Source organism: Eretmochelys imbricata, chromosome 14 (genome assembly GCF_965152235.1).
Source record: "Eretmochelys imbricata isolate rEreImb1 chromosome 14, rEreImb1.hap1, whole genome shotgun sequence".
Classification (NCBI taxonomy): domain Eukaryota; kingdom Metazoa; phylum Chordata; order Testudines; family Cheloniidae; genus Eretmochelys; species Eretmochelys imbricata.
In genome coordinates, this window is record NC_135585.1 from 37656132 (window position 1) to 37667212 (window position 11081).

Consider the following 11081-nt stretch of genomic DNA (forward strand, 5'->3'; position numbering starts at 1 on the left):
AGCAGTAACGCCGCACAGAACAGCTGGGTCCAGGGCTCCCTGGACAGTTTATACTATTGGCCTTCACAAGATCCTCTGGCAACAAGCTCCACAGGTTGACTGTGTGTTGTATGAAGAAATACTTCCTTTTGTTTGTGCCTATTCATTCATCCGATGAAGTGAGCTGTAGCTCACGAAAGCTCATGCTCAAATAAATTGGTTAGTCTCTAAGGTGCCACAAGTCCTCCTTTTCTTTTTGCGAATACAGACTAACACGGCTGTTACTCTGAAACCTGTCATTTAATTGTGTGACCGCTAGGTCTTGTGTTACGTGAAGGAGTAAACAACACTTCCCTCTGCACTTTCTCGACCCCACTCATGAATGCTCCGAGGTCAGGCCCAGGAAGGTGGAGCCGGGTGAGCTGTGTCCTGCAGACAGGCTGCTCCCAGAGAGGAGACTTCCCCAGAGTCTTGCCTGGCTTCATGGGGAGCAGCTCCAGAGCATCGCCCAGGGACTCTGTTACATCCCCCTAGCCCGGAAATGGAGAGAGGGAGAGGAAGAGTGGGAGGGGACGGAGAACACCCCCGCCCGCCGCCCCGCAGCCCGGAGTTTTTTTGCTAACCAACACTTCCTAAAAGTGTGGTGGGGGGGGGCGGAGTCAGCACGAGGCTTTAAAAGGCCCTAGTCGAAACCCACAGACGCTGCGGAGGCTCCGGGCGCAGACGGTCGCTGCTGAGCTGGTGAGAAACGTGCGGGGCGTGCTGGAGACTGGGGGGGACAGGGGCTGGACACCCCCCCCGCCTGAACCCCGACTCCCATCGTCTCTGTCCTCTTCCTCCTGCTCGCCGGGCTCCGGAGGGGGGGAGCGCCCCTTCCCTTCTTCTCCTCTCTGGGCTGGTGGCAGGGGGCTCTATTTTTCCCCCTTCCTTCTCTAGGGGCAGGGCCTGTTTTAGGTGTCTGGTGGCTCTCCCCACTCCCCTGGTGGGTCGGGTCCGTAGCAGATCAGGTCTCTGAAGCCCTGGGGTTGGAGGGGCCGATGGCGTTTAAGGGGGTTCAATCATTATGGCACCGCCTCTGGCAGGGGGTTGGGCTGCTGGGCAGGGAATGAGAAACCACAAATTGTGCCCCACCCCCCACTGACCTGTCCTGCTGGGTCCGTCTCGACTTTCAGATCGGCTGGACAGTCTGGAGCAGGGTGTGGGGGGAAGCAGGGCCAGGACTCCCGCCCCAGCTTGGCTTCGCTGCTGCTGAATCGGACCCAGTCACAGAGAGGTGCCGACCCCAGCCCAGCGTCTCCAGCAGCATGTGCTGCCTGAGCGTCGCTGAGAGAGACGATGGGGCCAGCAGCTGGACCTGCTGGGAGCGAAGAGCCGCTGAGGGAGTGGCCTGTTGAGGGCAGTGGAGACCTGGAGACTGGAGGGGAGCCAGGTAATGGGGTGTCACTGCCAGGGAACAGGCTGGAGAGAGACACTGAGGCTGCCCCACATGGGGCCAGGCTCTCAGTGGCAGCAGCCAGTGCCCAGCAATGCCCCGTCTGTGGGCAGCAGGGACTGGATCACCCCCAGGGGCTCTCAGGGCACCGATCCCTGGCTCACAGCTGCTGTCTGGCGCACACAGTGGTGGCCGTGGGGCTGTGCAGGGCCCTCCTGGGCTGGGTGTGTCAGACCCCCTGTGACAGCCCTGGCCCATCTCTGCCTGGTTCGTTCTCCCCACTTCTGCTGTGTATGGCCAGTGTGAGACCCCAGTGTGCGGGAACAGGGCACTCGGCAGTGTGGGCCCAGCCAGCGCTTGGCAGGGGGCAGAATGGGGGTGGGGATGGTGCGGGGGGGCAGTTTGAGCAACTGCCACCAGGACATGCGGGTCCTTATCTCTGTGCCCCTGAGCTCACCAGGCCTCCTGGCAGCCTGGCTGGGAGTGCCCAGGGGAGGGCACTGGGCTGAGGGGAAGGAGAGGCCAGCCCCAGCCTGCCTGGCCTTCCGGGCTCCTCTCCCAGAGCGTCTGACGGAGGGAGCAATCAACAGAACGGTGCATGTTCGAGTCCAGTGGTTCTCAGCCTTTCCAGAGGACTGTCGCCCTGTCAGGAGGCTGATTTGTCTTGCACTCTCCTAAGTTTCATCTCACTTAAAAACAACTTGCTTCCAAAATCGGACATAAAAATACACACGTGCCACAGCCACTATTCCTGAAAAATTGCTGACTCTCTCTGATTGTTGCGTATTTAATTTTGAAATAGATCAATTGGACTATCAACGCTGTATCTTTCTGTGTATAGTCTATCGAGCAGTATAAACGAGTCATTGTCTGTAGGAAATTTTAGCTTGTACTGACTTAGTGCTTTTTATGTAGCCTATCATAACACGAGGCAAATCTCTTGATGAGTTGATGTGCCCCGTGGAAGACCTCTGCTTACCCCCAGGGGTACACGAACCGGTGGGTGAGAACCACTGTTCTAAGGCAGCTCCAGCCCTGGTGCCGTCGGGGAGATGTGTCCTCGCAGCCCTGCCTGATGGGTCTTTCTGTTTCAGACCCTCGTCGTAACTGCAGGAAATGTAACTACAAGACATGTACAGTTGTGCTCCCAGTCGCCCTCGCAACCATGTTCTTAGTTCTCATCATTCTCCTGGCAGGTGAGTTCTCGCCCTTCCCTTCCCCCTCTCTGCACATCCCATTCCCCCTGGAGCCACCACACTCAGTCTCTCCTCCTGGCCTGTCTGGCTTCTGCCCCTGGGACAGAGGATTCCTGGGGGGTGTTCCTCCAAGACCCCCCTCCTGCTCCGTCTCAGACCCCGACCCTCCTCCTGCTCCCTCCCAGACCCCTGCACCTGGGCACTCTCTGTGTCGGGACTGACATTAGCTCCCCGCAGCCCATCTCTGAGCACTCTGGGTCCAAGTCACTGTTGCAGGGCCCCAGGCACGGTCACTGATACCCGTGCAGAGTGGGGGTGATTGACGGTGCAGGGCAGCAATGAGCTGGGCCCTCTGCCTGCAGCGTGTCGCCCTGAGGTGCCAGCCAGGCCTTCCTGCATCCCCGGGTTGTGCCCAGTGCTGGGCAGGTGCTGGCGTGTCACAGTACGGACACCTCCCTTAACGCAGCGTGAAACCCACCCCTTGGTGACCTCGGCAGGGCAGGGTCTCGTCGCCCTATTGACGTCCCCGCCTGCACAGACAGCGTGTGCGAGCGCAGATGGCAGCTGCTTATGGTGACCGTGAACCTGGCTGGCTGTGCTGGACAGGCCAGGCAGCGGGCGTTCGGTCTCCTGAAGGGTAGGGAGTTTGTTCCCGTCTTCATCTCAACGTGCCTCTCCAGGGAAGCAAAGCGCAGAGCAGGGGGAGGGGGCAGCAGTCCAGGCTAGCAGAACTCCTTGGGGTACTAGACCTGGCAAATCATGTTGCAGTTAATCTCCTACCCATTAATTATTGCCCCCCTGCTGGCCCCCTGGTAACTGTCCCCTCCCTCTGCAGCTCTCTGCCCACCCCGTGTTGTAACGCTGAGCTTGGGCCCAGCTCTCTGTCCTGGGCTTCATGGCATGAGTGGTTTGTCAGCTGCATCCCTGTTGAATGTGAACCCAAGATAGGGAGTCCAGAGTCAGATAACCCCCATCCGGAGCTGGATTCCCAGCGTCCTCCTGGCTCCCTCACGGCCTTTCAGTACCCACCCTGGTTCGAGGTGTCTCAGAAGCCTGGGGCGCAGGGGCTGATCTCCCCCTGTTCTCCTCATTGGCGGGTGGCGGGTCTCGCTCACACCACGTGTCGCTGTCTCATTCTCAGTGTGGAGACCTCAGCTTCCGTCAGCTGAACCAGGGCCCGTTGCTGGAGCGGATACCGAGGGAAATGCTACTATTTCTCTGAGGCCGAAAGGAACTGGACCTGCAGCCTGACCTACTGCTCTGCGCTCAGCGCCTCCCTGGCTGAGATCAGCAGTGAGCAGGAAATGGTGCGAGATGCTTGAATTGCAACATTCTGGTCTTGGCTCAGCAGCTGCTGCAGGAGAACCTGGGCTCGAGGAGCAGCTCTGAGTAAATGAGCTTCCAGTTGCTGAATGCCAGGCCTGGCTGGCTGGCCCGGGGCACCTCTAGTGTCCGTGTCTGACTGCAGGGATCACTCACTGTCAGCCCTCTCAAAAGGAGACCGCCCCTCTCTCGGGCTAGGCTGACTTGAGTGTCTTCTGGGTGGCATGGGGCCAAAGGGGTACTGAGATCCCAGATTGACTTGAAGAGCCAGTGCTCTTGGGTAGCCAGATGAGGATGGGGGGGCGGGGGGGGGGCTCCTCTTAGCCCTGGCCCCTTCTAGCTGAGGATTTGATGGCTCTACTCTCATCCCTGGCCCTTCCCAGCATCCCTTATTGAGCTCAGCTGGGCTCTTTCCTTCCCCTTCCCCTTCCCCTGTGATGGGGAGGGGAGCTCAGTTGTTCTGTAAGGCGAGGCTTTGACACAGAATGTGGCCTTCTATAGAGAGGTGCTGGGGCAGCTTAGACCCAGCAGCACCCAAGAGGTGCTCCAGCCCTGGGCGGATTGGTGTGAGGGGGAGCTGGGTTTGGGATGGGAAAGTTAATACTGAATTACCCAGAGCTGGGTAAGAGGGAGGTGAAAATCCCCAGCCGTTCCCTGAAAACAGAGCCCGTCAGTGTATCCCTGTGAGTCTCTGGTGCACATAGCCTGTGCTCTGACCCCACCTCTCCCTCTGCTGTTTTTAGGCTTTCCTGCTGCGCTATAAAGGCAGACTTGACCACTGGATTGGCCTCTGGAGGGACCCTGGGCAGCTCTGGAAATGGGCCAATGGCACCAAATTCAACAACCTGTAAGTCCTCTGTGAATTCCCTGGGCTTTGGGTCCCTGGCGTCTGAGATAGCGAGTTCAGGCCGACGCACCAGCCAGTGCTATGTACTCTGCGTATTAGTGATGGGTGGAAGCAAGTGTTGTCTGCTGGGAGACTGGCCAAAGCTTTCAGATCTGTCTGGCTTTAGTGGGGCCATCTGCGTTAAAGATGCCTGATAGTCACAAACGCTGAGTGCCTGGGGCTGCCATGAGAAGTGGGGTACAGTAGAGATAGCCTAGACGACATCCCAAGAGGGATTTCAGTGGGATGTGGGTGTGATCAAATAACCAAACCCCAGCTGAGCCGATAGCAGGGTTTGACCCTGGAGCATCAGCGCTGAAAGAACGGCAGAGTAGGTCACGCTGGCGGGGGAGTGGCACTACACGTCCAGGAAAGCATAGAGTAAATTAGAGTAAAAATCTTAAACAAATGCAACTGTATCCTAGCATCTCTCAGAATAGAAATTCCACACTTGAAGAATAGGAATCTAGCAGCAGGAATATACTACTGACCAGGATGGGGACTGTGAAATTTATGGAGATTAGAGAGGCTACAAAAGCAGAAAACCCAATAATAATGGGGGTTTTCAGCTATCCCCATATCGTTGGGAACATGTCCCCTCTGGATGGAATGCAGAGAAGTGATTTTTAGACACCATCAATGACGGCTTGTGGGAGCAGCTAATCCTGGCACCCACAAGGGAAGGGGCAATTCTTGATTTAGGCCTAAGCGGAGCACAGGGTCCGGTCCAAGTGGGGAAATTAGCTGAACTGCTTGGTAATAGTGACCATAATGTAATTAAATTTAACGTTTAACAGCTCACTTCATCGGATACATTCAGTGGAAAATAATAGTGAGTAAATTTATATACACACAGAACATGAAAAAATGAGTGTTTAACACGCATACTGTAAGGAGAGTGATCACTTAAGATGAGCTATTACCAGCAGGGGTGTGGGGTGGGGGGAGAGAGAGAAAACCTTTTGAAGTGATAATCAAGGTGGGCCATTTCCAGCACATTTCCAGGAGTTTACAAGAGCATCTGAGGAACAGTGGTGGTGGTGGTGCGGGGGGAGAAATAATTTTAAACACCCATTTTCTCATGTTCTGTGTATATATAAATTTACTCATTGTTATTTTCCACTGAATGCATCCGATGAAGTGAGCTGTAGCTCACGAAAGCTTCTGCTCAACTAAATTGGTTAGTCTCTAAGGTGCCACAAGTCCTCCTTTTCTCCTTGCGAATACAGACTAACACGGCTGCTACTCTGAAACCTGCCACAATTAAATGAATAGGCAGCAGGTCTGACACAAACAAAAGGAAAAAGAAAAAGAGTACTTGTGGCACCTTAGAGACTAACCAATTTAGTTGAGCATGGGCTTTCGTGATCTACAGCTCACTTCATCGGATGCATACCGTGGAAACTGCAGAAGACATTATATACACACAGAGACCATGAAACAATACCTCCTCCCACTCCACTCTCCTGCTGGTAATAGCTTATCTAAAGTGATCATCAAGTTGGGCCATTTCCAGCACAAATCCAGGTTTTCTCACCCTCCGCCCCTCCACACACAAACTCACTCTCCTGCTGGTAATAGCCCATCCAAAGTGACCACTCTCCTCACAATGTGCATGATAATCAAGGTGGGCCATTTCCAGCATAAATCCAAGTTTAACCAGAACGTCGGGGGGGGGGGGGAAAGAAAAAAACAAGGGGAAATAGGCTACCTTGCATAATGACTTAGCCACTCCCAGTCTCTATTTAAGCCTAAATTAATAGTATCCAATTTGCAAATGAATTCCAATTCAGCAGTTTCTCGCTGGAGTCTGGATTTGAAGTTTTTATGTTGTAAGATAGCGACCTTCATGTCTGTGATTGCGTGACCAGAGAGATTGAAGTGTTCTCCGACTGGTTTATGAATGTTATAATTCTTGACATCTGATTTGTGTCCATTTATTCTTTTACGTAGAGACTGTCCAGTTTGACCAATGCACATGGCAGAGGGGCATTGCTGGCACATGATGGCATATATCACATTGGTGGATGTACAGGTGAACTAGCTTCTGATAGTGTGGCTGATGTTATTAGGAAGTATTTCTTCACACAACACACAGTCAAACTGTGGAGCTTGTTGACAGAGGATGTTGTGAAGGCCAATAGTATAACTCTGTTCAAACAGGTTTCAGAGTAACAGCCGTGTTAGTCTGTATTCGCAAAAAGAAAAGGAGTACTTGTGGCACCTTAGAGACTAACCAAGGTGCCACAAGTACTCCTTTTCTGTTCAAACAAGAAGTAGATCAGTTCACAGAGGATAGCTCGACCAGTTCCTATCAGCCAGGATTGTCAGGGATGAAACCCCATGTTCTGAGTGTCCATAAATATCTGACTGCCAGAAGCTGGGTTGAATGGGATGGATCACTCGATACTGACCCTGTTCTGTTCATTCCCTCGGAAGCACCTACCGCTGGCCAGTATCGGAGGACAGGACACTGGGCTAGATGGGCCATTGGTCTGACCCATGTGGCCAGTCTTAGGTACTTACAGCTGAATGGCATTTTTAAAAGAGCCCTTTGCGGTTGATGGGAAGCTGGAAAATGTGCCCAGAGGAGGCTTAGAAAACAAGTCAGTTGATGACCTGTTTGATCCCAGTCAGATATTTTCACATATTCCAGCAAGGATGCCCTGATGTCGGCAGCAGTCTGTCTTTGTGATTGCCTCATGAGCCCATCTGTTAGCCGGCCTGTTTGGGGTCTGTCCACACCGCAGCTGGCACCATGCCATTGCAGAGAAACTAAATGAATTCTTTGCAGCAGTCTTCACGGCTGAGCGTGTGAGGGAGATTCCCAAACCTGAGCCGTCCTTTTTAGGTGACAAATCTGAGGAACTGTCCCAGATGGAGGTGTCATTAGAGGAGGTTTTGGAACAAATTGAGAAACTGAACAGTAACAAGTCACCAGTCCCAGGAACTCAAATGTGAAATGGCAGGACTACTCACTGTAGTCTGTAACCTACCATTTAAATCCGCTTCTGTACCCGATGACTGGAGGATAGCTAATGTGACGCCAATTTACCGGAACTGGGTAAACAGGCGTCTCAGTGGGATGTTAACCCTGAAATCTGCCACCCTGCGGGCGCCCACCCCAGCAGAAGGCTCTGGGTACATCGTTGCCATCGCCTCAGAGCTCGTCTGGGGTGATGCTGGTGGGGGAGCCACCCACAGCCATCTGCTCAGGTGGCTGTGAGCTGGGCTCTCCCTTCTCTGGGACAGATCTCACCCCGAGCCAGAGGCTGGTGGCCTGAGGGCAGGGAGATCCCGGTCTGCCCAAAGAATAGTGCTGGGCCTTCTCCTAGCCGAGCACATGTCTACTGTGAGTAGCCAGGATGGGACCATGGGGGAGGATTTGCCTGTGGACCTGGATCCCACCCTGTTCCCAGGTGGGAAGCGCTGGCCTCCAGCTCTGACGGGAAGCTCTGTGTGAGTGGCTGGGGTCACCCCATGGCCGCTGGGTTTGTGCTGCTGGCATTTCACTCCAGCCGCCCCCTGCAATACAGCCTGTCCTGACGGGCCTCTGGCCTGAGAGCTGATGTAAACTGTCCAGGGAGCCCTGGACCCAGCTCTTCTGTGTGGCGTTACGGCTGCTCCTCGCCATGCTGAGAGTCACCTGGAACCTGCGCCCGAGGCAGTTTGGGTGGGTTGGGCCTGCAGGGGCCCATCCAGACCCAGCTGGGTGTGTAGGGGGGGAGAGTAGGAACTGGGTTAATACCCACCCGGCATAAATGCTCCATGGAGGTCAGTTGATCTTAGAACCTTTCCTGGCCTTGCTGCCCCACTGCCCCCTTTCTAGCTGGGGCCTGTGGCAGATGCAGGAAGGGGAATCGTGAGGGGCTGTGAGTGCAGCAGCTCCCTGCACTGTCCGAGAGCGTCTCTCCCTGCCTGTGACTGATGGGAAATGTCCAACTCCTACCTGACACCAGCTCCCTGGCTTCTGTCTTGCAGGTTTCCGATCGGAGGAGGAGGAGACTGTGCGTATCTGAACGGTCTGAGTGCGGTCAGCAACTTGCGATGCAGCAGTGAGAGACCCTGGATCTGCACCAAACCCGATGCATTTACACAGGCACAGGAGGCTGCCGTGGAAGGGGGCTGGTAACAAGAGTATTATAGAATCTAGCCCTAGAAAAGCCGGACTGTGATTTCTTGTGACCATCACATCTGAGCAATTCCAGAATATCGGGGAATGCTCTGCGCATCACTGGGCAGAGCACTGTGGACTCAGGTGAAAACCAGAGATGCTATTTGCACATCTTGTCCCCCCACCCGTGCCATCTCTTTTTCTGCCATTGGAACGGCTCAAATCCAGCATTTCCTACCCCTCCTCAGCTGCACCAGGAACTCTGCCTAACCGAGCCAAGGCACCAGCCTCAGCTTTCACTGCCCTGACATTCCCCCAAAGAAGCTTTTTACTACAGAAAATTATCTATGGAATTTTTTAAAAATATTCCTCATTCCCATTTTATGGTCTGGAATAGAGCTGAGGGGGGATGTTCTCCATTCCGCCCCCCCAGCAACTTTTTAACAAGATTTTTTTATGGGTCAGTTTTTGGGGTGTTTTGAAAACCCAACTGATTTTGAAGTTTGCAGGTTTACACCACCAGTTCCTTTTTTTGTTGTTGCCAGATATTGCTTTGGATAAAAGCATGAATGTTTTAAACTGGTTTTAATTTTCCATTTTTAGTTTTAAGAGCGCTGTACCTGCCAAGGGAGTAGACCCCCTGTTACACGCCTCGTGGGACACCTAGGGCCTGTAACGTAGGAGCAAGAGGAGAAATCTCTGTCTCTCCCTTCCTGGAGCCCAGTGGGTTTGAAAAGGGCAGGGAGGGGGTAGGTGTGACACAGACAGACCAGGTGGCAGGTCATGCCAAAGTCCCCATGTCTGCTATAGATGCTTCTGTTACACAACTAAGCTACAAAGTTTCAAAAGGTATGTATGTTCACCTGCTTTAGCCTTGTAAATAAATCTTATTTCCTTTTTAATAAATTGTCATATAATAAGACTGGCTACGTGCGCAGTCTTTGGTGTGACGTCTAAGGTGCAGTTCACCTGGGGTGCCTGGACCTGTGGGACTGGGAGTAACCTGAATACTGTTGTGATTCTGAGTGTGAGAGATCATCTGTCTCTCAAAGGCAGGCTCACCTGGGTTGCGAGACAGATCGGAGTACCCAAGGGGACTGCATGGCTAGTCTGTTAGGATGCCGGAGGAGGTTACCCTGCATGTTTGGTTGGTGAAATCTAGGTCTAGAATTCTCAGCCAGTTTGGATTTGTGCCCTGGTTCCCAGCAGTCTGCCCTGAGGTTGGCGCGCACTCTCTCAAGACACTGCAGACAGCGCTATTGCACGGCCTTGGCTTCAGTTCCCTCCTTGCAGGAGAGAGGAGCTGAGCCTGCCCAGAGATGGAGTTTGGGGGAAAGATGCATGTGACCCAGGGACCCCTTGGTGCCAAGTGGCCAGCAGCACAGAAGCTTTTCCAGGAATTCCCTGGGTCTGATCTTTACATCAATCGTTTTAAACCTTTCCAGATGACTGTACCTCTTTCAGGAGCAGTGTAAACAAGTCACGATCTGAAATTTTAGTTTGTACTGACTTCGCTAGTGCTTTTTATGTAGCCTGTTATAAACCTAGGTAAATATCTGGATGAGTTGATGTATCACCTGGAAGGTCTCTGCATATCGCCAGGAGTACATGTACCCCTGATTGAGATGCCTGATAGTCACAGGTGTCTACATAATAGTTCACAAAAGCGGGTATGCCAGCTCTGTGTCAAGAGCCAGTCGCCCAATGGTCACCATAATCGGAGCAAGACCTCTGTCCCGATACTATGTAAGGAGCTGTGTCTCTAGACGGACAATGATGCCCTTAAGGTCTTGGAGTTAAGGCAGGTCACGGGAGGTGATGTACCTCAGATCCTCCTTTCAGACAGGAGGCAATTGAGGTTACCTCCCTGTCTGGCCATCTGTGTATTCTGTGCCTGCCGTAGGATGTCTCTTTGCGCACTGAGCCAGGTGCAAAATTAGAGTGCAAAAGCCACAAAAAAGGGAAATCTACAGGAAGAAACTAACAGCAGGGGGCTGTGTGTGTGTCCATCTGTGATGTTTAAGCATAAAGACAAAGGATCGGCCTGATCTCTCTCGGTGTGCAGAGACATACTGGATCCGTCCCCTCGGAGACAAACTGACAGTACGCATGTCTCAAGAAAGAAGGGTCCGAGCCTGCCTGGCTGTGAAG

At 53.3% G+C, this 11081-nt stretch overlaps 1 protein-coding gene across 1 annotated transcript; it reads left to right on the forward strand.

Annotated features, from left to right (window-relative positions):
• Window positions 1–394: 394 nt before the first annotated feature.
• On the forward strand, window positions 395–9836 carry LOC144275112 (C-type lectin domain family 2 member D-like). Its single transcript, XM_077834252.1, is given in 7 exon segments — window positions 395–720; window positions 1152–1408; window positions 2506–2607; window positions 3749–3793; window positions 3796–3914; window positions 4674–4777; window positions 8798–9836. Coding segments are annotated over 6 exon segments (615 nt in total). The 5' UTR covers window positions 395–720; window positions 1152–1314; the 3' UTR covers window positions 8949–9836.
• The last annotated feature ends 1245 nt before the right edge of the window (window positions 9837–11081 follow it).